Here is an 18,470-nt window from a genome sequence, read left to right as displayed (position 1 = left end):
GAATGTTAAGCATTTCCTTTGCAACTATATCCTCCAGCTAAAGGTCAAAGAGAACATCCGACAGCCTGTATTCGTAAGCCCTAGGTGAATATTTTCTTTGGTTTTCCAGAACCATGAATGCCCATGTGCAGCATGATTAGCAAAATCTGTTTGAAGTCCAATTCTTTAAAAAAACTATCATTACAATTTTGACACTATAAGTGTCAAGTGGATTTATCTCAAGGCAACTATATAGTTGCTTATTAATAACTGCATTCTTAAGAATGTTTCTCATTAATCTGAACTTTTAATTTTAGCTATGATAAGTAAAAAAAATAAAAAATAGCTACTACCATTGGATTTAAAGCTGCTAATGATAGAACATATACTCTTGGAGAGCATCTGTTTCATAGTTAACATGATATGGTTCAATAGAGTAAGACATTACTGAGCTATTGATTGAAACTGTCACAAACAACACTGCCAAAGGAATATACTTCTATCTAAAATATTGGTATCAAGTCTACAGAATGTATTATTTCTTACAACCAGTAAGTTTAAGACTCAGTGTCTTAAGGCAGCTAATAATCAGTTTTTAGTTCTCTGATGGAATAAAGTCCATTATTTATCCACAGCATCACTTCTAAACCCACAATAATCCTTTCATTTTCTTTTTCAAATGATATAAATATTTGAGGCTCCAAATGTTTTTATCTCTCCCTGCAACAGGAGTGCAAACAGAACATACAGAACTAAGGCTGACAAAGGTAGCAGCACAGAACAAAGAAAACATACAGAACAGCATGCAGAATAGGATAATATTTGTGTTCATTTTAAAGGCATACTAGCCAGTCTGGTCACAATTTGCTGGCCCAAGCTATTCTAAACAAACTGCAACTGAAGGATAGAACTGAATTACAACCCAGCATTTTTGTAAGCTCTTGGTTTAGCATAGGAGTGCCAGAATATTCTGCCAAAACTGAAATTACACCAAGTGTGAGATTTTCAGGAACATTTAGGGCCACTGTGCATGGAACACAGATGGCTAGATGAGGGTGAAGCTTAATCTGGACAAGATGGCGGTACTATGCGTGAGGTAACCAAATGCCCTGCATTGAAATTTGCAATGAGCCTCAGGCAGGCCTGCATTCCCCCCGAAGGGCATGTGCACAAGGTAGCAAATGTTCCAGGAGTGCCTTCTAACAGCTGAGGTTGGTACACCAAGTGTGACCCTATCTCAACAGATGGAACATGCTTCAGTTACTCACGTTCTGGTGACATTCAGAATTGACTATTGTAAGGTGCTTTCCATGGGGCTGCCTTTAAAAACAGTTCAGGAATTTATAATGCTGCAAAATGTCTCTGTCTGGGTAATGGCAAGGGCCAAGTGGATGGAAGATATAACCAGCAATACTTGTTGCCAGTTTTCTGGCCCAGTTTTATGTTATATTGACCTTTAAAGCTCTAAATGGTTTCCAAGGCCATGCTCTAGCTGCTCAGGCCCACAAGCAGTCATAAAAAACTTATTTACCATGGCCTTTTCATAACTCAAACTCAGTGTTGTCTATAGCAGAGTTTTCCCCAGCTCTACCTGGAAATGCCAAGGACTCAACCTGGGACTTTCTACATGCAAAGTTTTTAAGCATAGTGTTAAATAAATTGTATTTGACTGTAGGCAATTCTGCAACACCCAAAATGTCAGACAACACAACCAAGTAACTTATATGTTAAGTATGCTATAATTAAGAAGGACTGAAATATATAAAAACTATAATTCCTATGAATTTTAAGTCTGTCACAGGCAAGGGGGGGTGCTATAAGCAAAGTTCTCATTCTGACTAACCGCCAGCATACTATAAACAGTAAAGAATTCTCAAATGATCAGTTGATCATGATGTCACTGTGCCCTCTGGATCCAAGCAGGACTACACAGGGGGCATGGGGTTGGGGGGGATCATTTAAACACATCAAAATTCTGACATTTTGCTCAATGATTTCTTCAAAATGATGCATGCCATCTTTAAATATAAAATATGTTTCAAGAAAGTTTGACTTCCTTAATTTGAACTAGATCCCACTTTGAAGTACATGTGTGGCCTCAGTATGGGCGTGCTAGGAAGAAATAACAGAAAGGACTGTATTCCTCATTGGAAATTTATATAATGTCCATGTATGTATGCTTATGCAAGCCAAACTCTGTAGTTCAGTCACAAGAACAATCCAATTTGTAAGAGGAGAAAAGAGTGCCTTTTTCCTTGGCTAAATGTTATAACTAGCTCTTTGACCGCAAATATTCCAAAAACTTTCAGAGAGATTCATCTACATGTCATCACAAATTTAAACCTGACAGCTAGGAACTTTAAAAGTATTTGAGAATTCCCCCCCCCCCCCCAAAATCTTCCTTTAACAGGCAAATGTTAAAATACCTGTTCAACCAGTTTTAGAGTTATTCTGCAACAGGAATGTAAATAGTATGTTGTAAAGGCTCCCAAAAGCTGTTTTAATTCCTAGTGAACTCTAGATTTGAACTGCCAGATGTGAATAAACTGTCTTCCACATGTTAAATCTGACTTAAACATTTCAGTGATATAGACCTGGATATATCAGGTACCAGTGTTCGGCCAAAGACCTTTTGAACACACTTAAAAGAATTGACAATCCTTAGAAAATTAACAAATTTGTTAGCTTTTATGGACTATAGTCTACTTTATCAGATCCATGAAGTGTTATCCTGACTTCCTGTGTGTAGATAGATAAATACCATTTCCAGGCTGGATATTCAGATTGCCATGGAGTAATCAGTCTGATTCAGGAGGGTAAGGTTGAGAAAGCTATTAAAAGAAGCCAACACTCCTACCCCCCCATGATGTCTCCTGCTGATGGAAAGGGTAATTCTCCACCCTATCTTCTTAAATGATTTCAGTTCACATTAGTTTTTCTCAATCAAGTGTCCACTCAAACCAGTCACTCCAAACTGCATCTTCCATACTCCCACTCCAAGATTAATGAGGCTGTACTTCCTTTTCTTACTCAATATGAAAGTGTCTGCAACTGCTGGGTGGTTGGTAAAACATGGCAGGGGGAAAGGAAAGGGCTGGTATAAAGAAAGCATTAAAATCTGCATTTTATAACAACCTTAAAATGGTGTGTGGCAGATGGTAGGGTTTAATTAGATTAGACTCTGCTAGGTACAAAACTGGTTTATGGTTGCATCAAGAGCTCTAGTGTGGCTGCATTTCAAAATCTCTTTTGCACCTAGCAGAGCCTAATCTAATTAATTTATCCTACCATGGGCTGCACTCCAATGTAATTAGATTTGATTCAGTGCTGTTTTGATTCAGTGCAACCTGTTTTGCACATAGTAGACTCTGGTCTACATTCTGGAGCTCCTGACTTGTTCCCATTTCTGAACCTTTGAACTCTAGGTAACCCCAGAAGTAGTTTCTGGTTAAAATCAGCCTGACTGACCCTGGAGCCACGGTTTAGCGTATTATTTTTGTACACTTCCACTTCCAGTGAACTCTACCTTGTAAAGACTTGCTGAGGCTGAGAAGAGTTCTCTTTTTAATATTTTTTTGTTTCACACTGGAGAATACATTCTACATTGCTTTGCACCGCACTGCTATTTGTTATTTTGATATTGGTTGTTTTCATTGTTTTATTTTATAATTTTAATTGTACACTATAGTTATTTATAGGGATGCAGGTGGCGCTGTGGTCTAAACCAGAGAGCCTAGGGCTTGCCGATCAGAAGGTCAGCGGTTTGAATCCCTGTGACAGGGTGAGCTCCTGCTGCTTAGCCCCTGCTCTTGCCAACCTAGCAGTTCGAAAGCACGTCAAAGTGCAGGTAGATAAATAGGTACCGCACCAGCGGGAAGGTGCACGGCGTTTCCATGGTTCTCCAGAAGCAGCTTAGTCATGCTGGCCACATGACCCGGAAGCTGTATGCTGGCTTCCTTGGCCAGTAAAGCAAGATGAGCGCCGCAACCCCAGAGTCGTCCGTGACTGGACCTAATGGTCAGGGGTCCCTTTACCTTTTTATAGTTATTTTAATTATATTTTGTAACCTATCTAGGATCATTTGATGAAGGGCAGGCTATTAAAATCATCATTATCATCATCATCATCACGCCTCCTCCCTGCGTTTTAAGCACCAGCATAAAGAAAGGTAAGGTACAACTCTGGTTACCTTTTCAATTCTCACTACACTTTATCTTGAAAATTGAAGCAGTCACAGCACTACTTCTTTGGCAATATCAATATCACTATTAAATAACCTTTTTTAAATACTTTTTTGAATAATAAAAGCTTCTATCTGTTGGTACCTTAGTACAAGGACACTCTGCTCTCTTATCTACCATAAATGATCTGAAATTACACACCAGTAGTCTGCCCACTAACAAAGTTGCAGTGGGAAACTGTTCTCTTAGCACATTTAAGTTAAATTCTACCCAGTCATTCCTTTTCTATTACATGGCCAGATACTATTGCCTTTGAAAAATGAAGAAATACTAAAGAACATATGCATGGCTTAACAGTTGTGAACTGCTTGAAACACTTGGGACATCTTTAAAGTAACAATAATAATCTAGATCAGTGTTTCCCAACTGATGGTCCATGGACCCAAGGAGGTCCACATAACTCATCCAGGGGGTCTGTGGCACTATTCACATAACAAAAACTACCACAGAGATATCAGAATTTTCAAAAGTAGGGCGATCATAGCCTGGTTTTTGAAAAACAGGTTGTCCACGGTACTTAGCTAATTGGGAACCACTGCTCTAGATTATACTTTAGATGTCATAGTCCCAAGTACTTTCCTTTATTGTAGAACAGTTTTAGTAAGGAAGCAACACCAAGACAACTGCTCCCAATTCTAATTTTACACAACACCTTGATAAAGCTGCTATTTCAAAGAACAATCAACATATACACAGCAAGTCCCCATGGCTGATAGCAGAATATTTCAATGGCAAGTTCACATATGGCATTTTTTCTACCTGACAATATCCTGCGTATATATTCATTTCCTAAGCAGAACAAGTAATTATTTTTCTATATAGACACTAGTAAAGAAATTCCTGGTCTCTCTAGCTATACCATTATATTCACAGAGACAACATGCCATTTAACACTAGACAATTAAAGGTGCACTGGACAGCTTATGCTACTAACATCTTTTAACCAGGCAGGAAAGACAGAGCAAAGCCAATAAATGTATAATCTTTCACAAACCTGAGAAAAAATAGAGTATTAAACATCGATATCAACTTGTCAACTGCTCAGACAACAGAACATATTTGACTAAGAACTTTAAAAATCAAAAAGTCTGCACTTTTCAGGGTGCTGTTTAATTATTTCCCTACCACATTTTGTATGTTTTGGGTATTGTGCACAGAGCTATGAAAATCAAGATACCTCTACAGCAGACAAAAGAACACAAGTTTGCTCCACCTGTCTAAAAAAGCCCATGCGTACTTTACAACAGTCTCAAAGTCCACTGCAGAAAAAAACAAATCAAGCCACGCCTTGGGCAGAATGCAATTGTGTGGATCATCTCTTTTCACAGGCTTGAAATATCCTTGGATTGGGAAAGGGAAGTTTTCCAGAGGCAACAAGGAACATATGTGTAATTACAATAGACACTAGTAAGTAAACTCTGATCAATTTGCCTTTTCCCCACAATAAAAGTCACCTTCTTTATTCAGGATACACAACCAAGCAAAATATCCAATACTCATTATTCACGTACCACAACAGAAAAAACTTTAAATCAGGGTATTCAATCACAAAACCAGAAACATTTCATTTGCCAACACTATTGCTCTAACATCTCCTTTCAACAAGCATGGGATACAGAATAAAAAATTGCATATTAGGCCTTTAAGGTGATGTGCCAAAAATAATTACAAATCAAGTACTAGTGAATACAGACTTACCTTCAATTCTTTTTAAAGCTGACAGGCAAGTATCCCGGCTTGGAAACTCAAAGGGATTACTACAGGTCCTAATAGTATCACATTCGCATTTTCCATTGATTATATTGCAGCCTGTTATGAGGTTTTCATTGCAAGGCTCAAATCCAAGTAGCTGATCATCCCAGTTTTCATCTAAAAACCAAAATGAAACAACTATAATACCAGTAGGTCATTGATTTGTTTCATTTAATATATTTTGGCAAACACCTACACATCTAAATGAAAATATTAAATTCAGCTTTAGCAGGTACACTATGAAGTTCTGTACAGTTCACATTTCATGTTTGTATAACTTCATCACAATTTTAAAAAAAGTTGTGTGTGAACCTATAGCACTTCTATTCATCACAGAAGCTTCAGAACCACCTTATTCCCTCTTTCTCTTTTTAAAGGTGTTTCTAGCACCTGTAACAGAATAGAGAATATAAAATCCAGAGCATCCTACAGACTCAGACAAGGCCCTTTATTTTCAAGTCATAACCTCAATTTTGAACAAACGACACTAACTTTCTAGAGGTTTAGGCTACCCACCAAGTCCCAATTAGAGTCTCTGTGAAAGAAGTCTAAGCAATTTGGAATACTGGCAGCTTTTCATAAGAAAAATGTGTCTTTCATCAAGCTACAAGCAGTTCTACAGCATTGCCTCCCAGGTATTCCAATATGCAATATATACATACATACATACATACATACATATATATATACATATGTATGTATGTATCTCCACTCAATTATGGACTCTGCCTACCCTTAAATCACTTTTTATCCAGCACCTGCATCAGTTTCCATAATGACTGCACTAAACATGGATCTGAAAATGGCATTGGTGTGTCAAGATTAGGATCCATGTATATGATCTCTTATCACATTGTATTTCCCTGCTTTTACTCCAAATCACTGACTGTTCACCACTAGAAACAAGTATACCTGGCAGATAAATGTGGTGCTCATAACTTATAGCTCTGTCTTCTGCAAAGTTTAACGATACAGTAGCTGCTATAGCACATGATGATACGCATTGACAGATCTCTGTCATCTCTTCAGTGGTGTAACTAGAAAGGGGCAAAAGAGGCATCTGTACTAGGTAAAAAAAGGATAAGTACTTTACAACGATGGGGTGGAAGTTTTCAACCCATAACTATTTTTTCCCATTTCCACTTTTAGAAATACAATTACATAAATGTAATTAGCAACATAATGAACAGAAGCCAAAGCTGTGGAATTGGATAGGATAAAATACTATTCCAATTTAAAACTGAAATTGCAATTAACTTCTTTATAGGTGACTATCCCTAGTTATCATATATTTAGTGTACAGTTGTTTGGATATCCTAAAATTAGGATATGTTTTTTCAGTATCTTCATTTACTACTGCTCTTCTGATTTAACTTAGGTAAAGCAGGTATATGTTACTGAGTTACTGCTACTGAGTTGTCATTAGAAATGGGAGAAAAAATAGACTAAAAAATGAGCCTACATGATTTGCACTTCTCTAAGTTTTGCAAGATATTCACCACAAGCGAAAATACAAAAATGTATAAGTAGGAAAAAATGCATAAAATGCATGTATTACTGAAAACAGACAAAAATGCATTTTAGTGGGGGAAATTGCTTTACAAAATAATCTATGTTTGGAGAAGTTCACTGATGAAATTTCATTAGGACTTTTTTAAAACAAACAAACTGATGTGCAACTGCAGAAATTGACAGATTTACACATCCCTAGCTGACAAAACTTAAAATATTTAACAGAATTCCAATGGATTGGTTTAAATATAATATTTGATATATAAAGGTATTTCTAAACCTCACCCACAGCATAATTTAGTTCAACACCGTTTGGTTACTGGTGGGGGGGGGGGGAATTACAACATGGAAAATCAATCTACTTTCAATTTTTCATTTTCTAAGTACTGGGGGAGTAGCCACAGCTCAGCAGTAGAGAATCCCTCTTGAATGCAAAATAATAATACAATATAATTTTATTATTTATACCCCCTATCTATCTGGGTTTCCAAAGAAGGACCAAAGTTCAATCCCCAGCATCTCCAGGGTGATTCTTGTCTGAAACCCTGGAGAGCCTCTGCCAGTTAGTTGAGGGGATTGTGGACAATACTGAGCTTGATGGACCAGTTTGCCTGACTTGACATAATGCAGCTAGCCTCTAATGTTCCTAAGTTAATTAGATTTCCATTTATGGCAGCTGAAAACTGTCCAGAAAACCTACTGGTCATGTTTGCATGTGGAAGTGCTAAGGATGTGAATGGAAGATGCTACTACGAGGCAATGGAGGGCAGCAGAGTTATTTTGTTGGGTGGCTTATATTAGTTTATACGTGGAATTTTCATTCATGTTAATTATGCGACTTTAAATGTAAATATTTTGTTATATTTTGTATTTGATTTTCATTTGTACTTTTTTGCTTTTGATATCCTGCAGTGTTATATTTAATGTTTTAAGATTAACTGTGAACCATTCATAATAATATAATATAATATAGTAATAATTTATTATTTATACACCGCCCATCTGGCTGAGTTTCCCCAGCTACTCTGGGCGGCTCCCAATCAAATGTTAAAAACAGTACAGCATTAAATATTAAAAACATTCAGCATTTATTTTCAGAAATGTAAAGCTATATGTGAACTATTTAAAAAACAGTTGTCTTAATAAACACCTCCTATAGGAGTCGGTATTAGGGGTTACCACCTTTTTTATACTTTTAAATTCTTTAACTGTTCCATATGATTTTGAAGTGTTTTCAGTCATATATAGTATGGGGCATAGAAATAACTAGTTATGGCATAACTTCCATATTCCCCTGTTCAATGAGACACTGAACTTTTACCCCACAATGCAAAACTTTACTTTGCACTATTGTCAAGCAATGAGGTAATAACTCATTTCCCATTTTTTTAATGTCTGAGGTAATTCAATAAATCTGGCTTACAAATAGACCATTTAGCTATGAAGCATGCAGTGGACATGTGGGGCTATATAAACTCACAAGTTCACTTTACTTATTGAATATTTACATAGATTACAAGTAATAATAATAATAATAATAATTTATTATTTGTACCCCGCCCATCTGGCTGGGTTTCCCCAGCCACTCTGGGCGGCTTCCATAGAAACAAAAAATACAAGTATTATGAATAAAAATATTACACCAGCTGCATGTAAGATAATTGGATATATAAATACATACAGAACACTGTCTTTAAAAAGTATGTATATTTTTCATTATTTGTAAAACATGTATGTATATTATTTCATTACTTTATTCCAAAGCACAGCAATATAAAAACCATATTAGAATAGGAACGTAAAAAAGGAACATAAAGTATTTGAGGGGACCTGCCCCCCCAAGTTGATGGGCACTGCCATTCAAATGGTGTGTGTGCATGTCATCTTGTGATTATGTGGGGCGGGTCTTAACTGGTCCCCTCCCCAGTATTTTATTCAGGTTGGCACCCCTGCTGCTGACAGGAGCAAGACCTTGTCAGCATGTAACACCTGTGGGTAGCACCTACACTTTGGAACTCCCTGCCTATTGATATCAAGCAGACACCATCAATGTAGCTTTCAGCTCCTGCTAAAAACATTCTTGTTCAGACAAGCCTACTCAGATGCTTAGGAAGTTGAGGTGACTTTAATCTGTTTTAGTATTTTAACTTTTTCATGTTTTAAATTGGATGGCAATTTTTTAATCCTAGTCCCTCCTTTATCACAGCCCTAAGTTCAATTAACCCCCATGTTTGCACATTTCCCATAGCTTCATATCTCCTCATGATTCTCTCCTTTTGCACTCAATATTATAAAAAAAAAACAGTGAGGTGACAATCCTGGATGAGCATGCTCTTTTTTAAAATGTTTTTTAAAATGGCAAAGTGACAAGGTCTGAGTTACTATTAAGTTCCTCCTAGTGTTACCAAAGGGTGCTATTTTATTTTACAGAAACACCTTTGTTCAATTTTTTAACTCTTGAATTTCAAACAGTATCTTTAGACATTCAAACATACAAGCAAAATAAAACTTTTTATATTAGGAAATGCCAACTCTTCTAAAGTTTACTGACTGAGCATTTTCAACATAATTCTGGGTTTCTTGCCTGACCGTTGAAAATGTAACAGAATATTTTTAACTGATCATTTGCTTTTAATATGATTTCATAACAAACAGAATACAAGGCATTATATTCATTTTTATTATGGTGCTTCTACCTACTCATGAAAGTTTTAGACTTTCCCAATTAGATGATATTTTCTCATTTCCTGAATTAAATTGGAGTGGTTATGTTTAATTTTGTTATTTTTTATATTTTGCTGGCAGCTGCCAAGAGTAGCTGGGAAAACCCAGCCAGGTGGGCGGGGTATAAACAATAAGTTTTTATCATTATTATTATTGGGGTTTTTTTTCCAGATCCTAGGTAATCTAGATTCCGAAATATCTACTTGGGGTTCCTCTCCATAGAATTTGGTATCTTTTCCCATGACAGTCATACCTCAGGTTGCGAACATGATCCCTGTGGGAGGCATGTTCGCAACCCGCAGCAGTGCACGCGCGTGATGCAATTCAGCGTGATTTAGCACTTCTGCGCATGCGCGAGTGCCAAAACTCGGAAGTAACACATTCTGGCCCGCAACCCGAGGTATGACTGCATCTGTTATAGTCCTCTGCTTATGATAACCAAACCATTCTAATTTTGCAGCTTTATCTTACATTCCAAGATATAAATGTACTTAAATATCAAGTGTTTAAGACTGGCTTTATTTCCTCTGGGTCTCTCAAAACTGGGACTATAGCACCTGCATGAAGATTGACTTAAGTAATTACCTCCTGCTTTTTGCCCAACAATTCCTGGATGTGTTCCAACAGACTCTGCAATGTTAAATAACAATGGTGACATCCATCCTTGTTATTTAACAACAATCGAACAATGAGCATCCTTGACAAGTGCCACTCTGAAATTTAGAATTTTTCCAATTTATATTATTCAAAAATATTGAGGCTGTTGGATGGCATATATCAATTGAGCAATAAAATGAAAACTATTCCCAATCTTTTTTACAGAAACTGTAATTGATACCTCCATTCTACTCTATCAAACTCCTTTTTAGCATTTATAAATAACAACCCATATGGAATCTTTGTTTTGTATCATTAGGTGTCATTTTACCACTCTTAGGAAACGCCACTTGATCAGCCTTGATATATTTGCCTATAAATATATTCAATCTTTCCACCAAAATATTGTTCTAAAAGTTGAAGCCCTAATTGAGTAAGGCAATGAATGGGTGGCTGGCAGAACTTCTGTTTCTAAAAAGACTACAGAATCCTGGATGAGTATCAAGTATCATTCATTTCAGGGTGTCTACAACAAAAACGTCCAAAAGTGTCAATTTTATTCATTATATCTCATCAATATAACTGTATAATACGTTTCAGGGAATTATAACCCTTCAGGCTACATTAGAGAATAAAATAAAAAGAAAAATAATCAAAGTCTAGTTGAAGTCAAAACCACACTTTTACAGTTCAATTCATACAGTATAGCACAATGTAGATCGCTCCATTAAGCTTCAGTTAGGACTCATGTCCAGAATGTACTCTTCAAAAAGCCATCCAGTTATCCTAAATCTGTTGTTCATAGCACCATATCATATTCTGCTACCAGGAAATTGATAGGGTCACTAAGGTAATTTTCCTACTGGGGTAACCTGTTCACTATTTTCTCCACCATTACTTTTACTTATAAACAAGGTTGAGCACACACTTCAACGATAGAAAGTGGAAAAAGAACAAGTTTAACTTAAAGCATAAAGGAAAGGAACAAATCAAATGGGTGTAGCCATGCAGGTACTATTCTTTCATAATTTCTGAAAAGATGAGGCCTCCTAGTAAAAAGTAATTGATGTAAAAATTAAAAATCTCTTTAAAAATATGTTTCAAAATATCACAGTATTTTCAAAGTGCACTAAATGTAATACTACAGGCATTAGCCAATAAATACCCCCAACCCCCAGAACACAATGACCATGCTTCATGGAAGGAAAATTGCACCCAGCAGTTCAGTTAAGCAGGCTACCTGCTTAAAAAAACAGCAGTATGACCATTACTTCTTGCTGACGCAACATCTCAAAAATCAAATAAGTAACTGGTATGCATTCTCATCATAATTCAAACATCTAAAAAGGCCCTCTGGTTTAAAATCTGTCAGACAAATATTTGAAGCCATGTAAAAATTCATTAAATTCTCACAGCTTTTACTGCTAATGTAATATTTTTTTCTGGCTAGCAACAAAGGAAATTAAAAACAATATATATCTCTAGTATATCTTCATATGGAAATTGTTCCTTTAAAATGCAGATAGAATGATGGAATGATTACTGCTAGTCCTCAATACAGTGAGACTGATAGCTTTAATTATAGGATAAGTAATATATTTGTACTAGTATAACAGGACAAGAAAATTCAAGTTAATTCAAGAGGGAATATATGTAATACACATAAGATCACTCTTAGAGCTAGTGTGAGTCAGTAAAAAGCCACAATAGTATTTCTGTTTGTAAACATACTTCTCCACACTTTGCAAGGTAACTGCTTCAGGTGTATCTCCACATACAAAATATTAGGAACAAAAGCTAATTAACTATAGTCTCTCTATTGAAATACTCATGACAATGAAGCCAGAGATGAGGAAACTAGTGATATGGAAACTGGTTGCTAAAGCTGAATCAGTGGTCAATCCTGATTACATGTGATGGAGTAAATGTGACACTAAATGGAATTCTGGAAATGTCCAACATCGAGAAGCAATCCCTGATAGCTAAAATAATAGGACCCAACACTTATTACATTGTCAGTTCTTTTTTGAAACTGTGTCTGTCAGGACTAGAAAAAGCATTCATAGTTACCAAGATAAATATTCTGGATGCCAACCTCAAGTTTTTCAAGCAAACGAGACAGTGTTAAAATTCTTAGAAACCTAGCTTAACAATGTCACTGAGGTCTTCTCAGTTCTGTAAGGTAATGGTAAAGGGACCCCTGACCATTAGGTCCAGTCGTGGCCGACTCTGGGGTTGCGGCACTCATCTCACTTTATTGGCCGAGGGAGCCGGCGTACAGCTTCCGGGTCATGTGGCCAGCATGACAAAGCCGCTTCTGGTGAACCAGAGCAGCGCACAGAAACACCGTTTACCTTCCCGCCGGAGCGGTACCTATTTATCTACTTGCACTTTGACGTGCTTTCGAACTGCTGGGTTGGCAGGAGCAGGGACCGAGCAACGGGAGCTCACCCATCGCAGGGATTCGAACCGTCGACCTTCTGATCGGCAAGTCCTAGGCTCTGTGGTTTAACCCACAGCGCTACCCACGTCCCTTCTCAGTTCTATACAAGTCAGATATTTGGGGGGCTTAACAGACAAGGTGATTAAATTACTTACAGTTACTTGCACTGGTTCCATTAATTTGAATGGGAACCATGTTTTCACACTCATCTCAAAGTGCAACTAACTTGGTATGGATCCAACTGGATATCATCAAATTATTGGGAATAGAATAACACTTTTTCCAATGTATTTTAAAACATTGATATATAATAATGCAGTATATTAGTAATGAAATGAGAATATATTAGCGAACTGAGATGAAGAATTTAACTTGTTTACTGATCAAAATGGAATAAATCCTTACAGAATTTTACATCAGAACTTCAATTCACACTAATACAGCAAAAACCTATTTCAAGCTTAGCATATGCTCTCTCCCCTCTTCCGAGGACTCTAAATACTGCAGAGGAACCCAATAATGAGTTAGATTACATAGTGGAAACCTATAAATTAGAGTTGGATCCAAGTTGCTAGCCGCAAACTTGATCACTCCTGGCCCCTAAGTTTGCAGGGTCAATGTGAATACATAATTTTAATAGTTGATACCCAATTCAAAATAGAAATCCATATAGCTGATCAAAAGTCCTGCCTATTAGTCTGCCTGAACCAATAGCTTGGCCCTTGGCTCCTCCCCTTTCACTCATTAGATCTCATTAACAAGTTCTGTAAATAGCCACATGTCTGCTCTCCTATGCCAAGTAAGCATCATCCTTGGAAGATCAAGGCAGGAAACCTTTGTAAGCTGGAGAGGTAATGATACAGTGGTACCTCTGGTTACGTACTTAATTCGTTCCGGAGGTCCGATCTTAACCTGAAACTGATCTTAACCTGAAGCACCACTTTAGCTAATGGGGCCTCCCGCTGCCGCGCGATTTCTGTTCTCATCCTGAAGCAAAGTTCTTAACCCAAGGTACTATTTCTGGGTTAGCGGAGTCTGTAACCTGAAGAGTATGTAACCTGAAGCGTATGTAACCCGAGGTACCACTGTACTAGAAAAGATTACTGGGGGTAAATCTAACAGTAATCTTTTGTGGACAAGTAACTTTGTGGATTTGTTTCCAATACTGGTCAATGAGCCAAAAATGGTTATTATAGGGATTTGTGATAAGATGGGCTAGCAATAAACCTACATTTGTAGACTTATTTGCAAGGCTGCATGGTCAGTCAGTCACACTCCAATTCACAGAGGGTGGAGACTCAGAGACAACAAGGCTTTAAGTTTCAGCAAGTTTCAAGCAACTGCATTCTTCCCTTCCAGAATTCAGACCAGAACCCTTTTACTTCAGCTACTAATTTCCACAAATTAAGAACATTTAGGATTGCAATCCTATACATGTTTACCTGGAAGTAAGTCTTCAATGGGCAGCCATTGTGGAGGTGTGCTACTGTACACATGGCTGCCCAGCAGTGTTGCTGCTGTGTTGACTGGGGGAATGAGGGAGGAGCAAGGCAGTGATGTGATGCAGGTCAAGCAATAGAAGCACTGAACTGGTTCCCCCACTGCACCTGCACTATGCTGAACTCCCCATAACTTCACCCCTCTTCCTCTCAGTAAGCAAAGTGATACTGTTGATAGGAGGTCAGGTGTGCTGCAGTGGAGCTCCACACTAGTTGCCCTCACTTACTGCTGAGTAGACATGTACAAGATTGTATTGTTAAAGACAAAAAAGTTATATCCTGTAACTAAACAAATGACAGTTTAACCCACACATTTATTATTTATTATTCTCTTGTATTATTTATCTTGCATAGCTAATATTTCATATTGCAACTTAAACAAGCAGGGGATTGTGTCATTTAAATGATGCCCAGTCTCTTACATTTGCCTGCCCTTAAATGATACCCCAAAATCTGCTGTCTGAGACAGGCTGCTTTCTTCTAATTAAAATGGCTAGCCCTGCACCTTGTACGTTAAGTATTATACCAGGTAATTAGTATTTGCTTTGATACCTGAAGAACACTGAGCAAATATTAGCAAAATGCCAGTCATGACAGGCAGGTGTGGAGTGTTGGCTAGTATTCTGCAAGCATCTTCAAGAGATGCTTCCCTGCAAAAAAATACATACACTTTCCAGTGGTTTGGGCCAACCATTGTAAGGCATGCTTTGTCCCCCATAAAACACTATTTGTAAATAAACCACTTACTTTTTTCCTGTATGAAGGCATGTCAGACACAAGTTTCATAGATAAAAAGGAAAGGCACATTACCGAGCTAAGGCACAATCTTTCTATGTCCCAGACATTAAGAGTCAAGTATAGTGGTACGTCAAGTTAAGAACTTAATTCGTTCTGGAGGTCCGTTCTTAACCTGAAACTGTTCTTAACCTGAGGTACCACTTTAGCTAATGGGGCCTCCCGCTGCCGCGCGATTTCTGTTCTCATCCTGAAGCAAAGTTCTTAACCCAAGGTACTATTTCTGGGTTAGCGGAGTCTGTAACCTGAAGCGTTTGTAACCCAAGGTACCACTGTATGTCCTTTCCTCTGCAGTGTCCCTTTCTGTGTTTTCCTTCTTGTTCACACAACAGCAAAACAAAAAGTTTGGGACTCTTGTTTTAGTATATTGGGACTACTGTGTGGCTGAAATGACAAGCCATGGCTAATTGAGCATAATCCTGGCTTGCTTGTATGTCCAATTCTAACCAGTATCATTAACTATGGTTAGCGCCAACAATTCAAACTATGGTTTGGGAGTACCTGCTTCTGCTAAACTTACTTTATTTTTAAAAAAAATTTTTGCTCAAATTTGAAAGTATCTGAGCAGTGTACTTAACACTAAAAATAACAGTTGAAAACAACAGTACATCAGCAGATGCACCAGCAGCCAGTAATTAAAAATTCAGTCAGAAAAGGAGGGTAAATAAAAAGTTCATAAGCATGCATTTGAAAGAATATATAATTGGTGCAGGCCTTATCTCAGGTGGTAACACATTCCACATTAAAAGCGTGACAACACTGAAAGCAAATATTAGGACCTCTCAGTAGCACTGGGGGTAATCTATGCAATGGGTAGGCAGGGGAGAGATGGTCTCTCAGGTAGCCTGGTGCCAAGATGTTTAGGAGTTTCTAAGCAAGCAACAATGTCACACTGAATCTGGCCTGGTAGTATATTGGTAGCCAGTGCAGTTGTGTCAACAAAATGTTTAATACATGGATGATGGTTGGCTCTTGATAGCAATCAGTCTTGATATTATCAGTACATGGATCACTGTGGTCAGATCATCCCTGTCCAGCAATGGCTGTAGCTGCTGTACCAGCCAAACCTTAAAGAAAGTACTCCTAGCCACTGAAGCCAAAGATGAATAAATGAGAAGGCCCCAAAGATGAACCTGCTCTTTCAAAAAAGGTGTGACCAGTAAATGTCTCACTTCCTGGACACAAGAACCAAACACCCAAAGGGCCTCTATCTGCCAGGATTCAATATTGGTTTATTGTCCCTCTTGTACACCACATACAGAGAACAGCTCAAGCCTTGAGTGTCCACTTCTGAATCACAGAGAAATAGACCAAAGTGTCATCAGCATAATTAAGACATTGCACTCCAATTGACTGCTCCCAATGATTTCATGTAGATTTTAAACAGTATTGGGGGTAATGTTCCTGGGGTGGGTGGGGGTGGGAGTGAAAGTGAGAGAGAGAGTGTACTACTCTCTGGAACCAGTCCTGCAGTTAGTAGCAGAATCTCTAAAGAATAGTGCCTCCAATCCCCAGCCCAAAAAACAAATCCAGGAGCATACCATGGTTGATCACATCAAAAGCCACTGATCTCACACTGACACCAGATTGTGCAACTGCAACAACATAATCATATATTTTATATCTTTTAAGCTTTCTGCATTTTATTCAAGTTGGTTTTAATTTTTGTAAGCCACCTTGAGTCCCAATTCTGGGGGAAAGGCGGGATATAAATATTATTATTATAATAATGCACAAGAAAGCAGCAATTAGAACCTCCAGATGAAGAGGATCTAAAAGGCTACGCCTGAACATCTCAGTCTGGTTGACTACTCAAATATCAAAACAGTTCAGAATATTGCAAGCAATATTCACATAGAAGCAGCACACAGAAGCTTAAACCAGACTCACTTCATAGCAAACAGATTTGCCTGAACAGGCTATCACATAATCCTGTCAGTTTTGTTTTTTAAAAATGATACTGCTATTCTTGAGCAAAACTGTAGCAACAGTCAGTTGCAGTACCAAACTGCAGTCAGAGTTACAAAACGTTTAATGAAGTTAACTTACTAAATCCATACATCTTTTATATCCCAGAGTACTTCTTTGGAAATCAGTATTTAACAAGTTTAACAAGAAAAACATGCCAAGGTGTCAAAGGTAAGACTGAAGGCATTTTCAACAAACTTTACAGTACTCCTATCTTCCCTGAAAATGTTTATTGTGGTGGTAAACTAGGAATCGCCAATATTTTGCAGTATTTCAATCAACTGCCGTTTCCTGGATTGTTTGAGCAAAGTAATGAGAAAATGATATTAAAATGACAGATCAGTATGGAGAATCTTTTGCAGCCCAAGTACTGCATTCCCTTATGGGGTTGGGTGGGACCAGAGGCAAAAAGTGGGTGGAGCAACAGACTTTACTTTTACCTTTTTGATAGCTTACATTCCAGTCACACAAAATTCAGAGAGCTCAGCACACACACATCCGTCCAGGCAAGCAAGAGGCATTAACATAGTTAAGTGCTTTTGCCTGGCTGGAATGTATCCTTGAGGAGAGCACAGAACAGGGACAATGAGGAATATGTTTTGGGGAAAGTCCTACAGAAGAGAGACCTGAGGTTCCGTTCCTGTTATAAGTACTGCTTTTGTGACAGTACGAAGTTGATCACAAACATCTCCTACAAAAACTAACATAATTCATTAACTGTAAACTAGAACTCATTTACAACCAATGAAGCTAAATGTTCAAAGATTCATGACAGATAAAAGTAGGCACGATTTCCGGAGTCTGGGCATGCGCAGAAGCGATTTCCGGCGTTGTGCTGCGCTGGCCCGGCCCACAAAGGATCTCCGCAGGAGTGATGCAGCCCATGCCTGGTAAGCCTTCCCGACCCCTGGACTAGACAAATTCATAGAAGAGAGGGCTATGGCAAGCTCCTTGCTATGA

General features: G+C 37.9%; 1 protein-coding gene across 2 annotated transcripts in view; it reads right to left on the bottom strand.

Moving 5' to 3' along the window:
* The window catches only part of CRIM1 (cysteine rich transmembrane BMP regulator 1), a 136,518-nt gene that overhangs the window by 112,866 nt on the left and 5,182 nt on the right, over positions 1-18,470 (bottom strand). Inside the window, exon 2 of one of the 2 annotated variants that reach the window (XM_080997670.1) lies at positions 5,919-6,089. The exons of the other annotated variant lie outside the window; for it this stretch is intronic. Within the exon in view, the coding sequence (XP_080853796.1) occupies positions 5,919-6,089 (171 nt within the window). The remainder of the gene's footprint in view (positions 1-5,918; positions 6,090-18,470) is intronic. 2 annotated transcript variants of the gene reach the window in all.

The sequence above is a fragment of the Podarcis pityusensis genome (assembly GCF_964106645.2).
Source record: "Podarcis pityusensis genome assembly, chromosome: 3".
Lineage (NCBI taxonomy): Eukaryota > Metazoa > Chordata > Lepidosauria > Squamata > Lacertidae > Podarcis > Podarcis pityusensis.
Note: the sequence above shows the minus strand (reverse complement) of the source record. Positions and strands in the feature narration are given on the sequence as shown.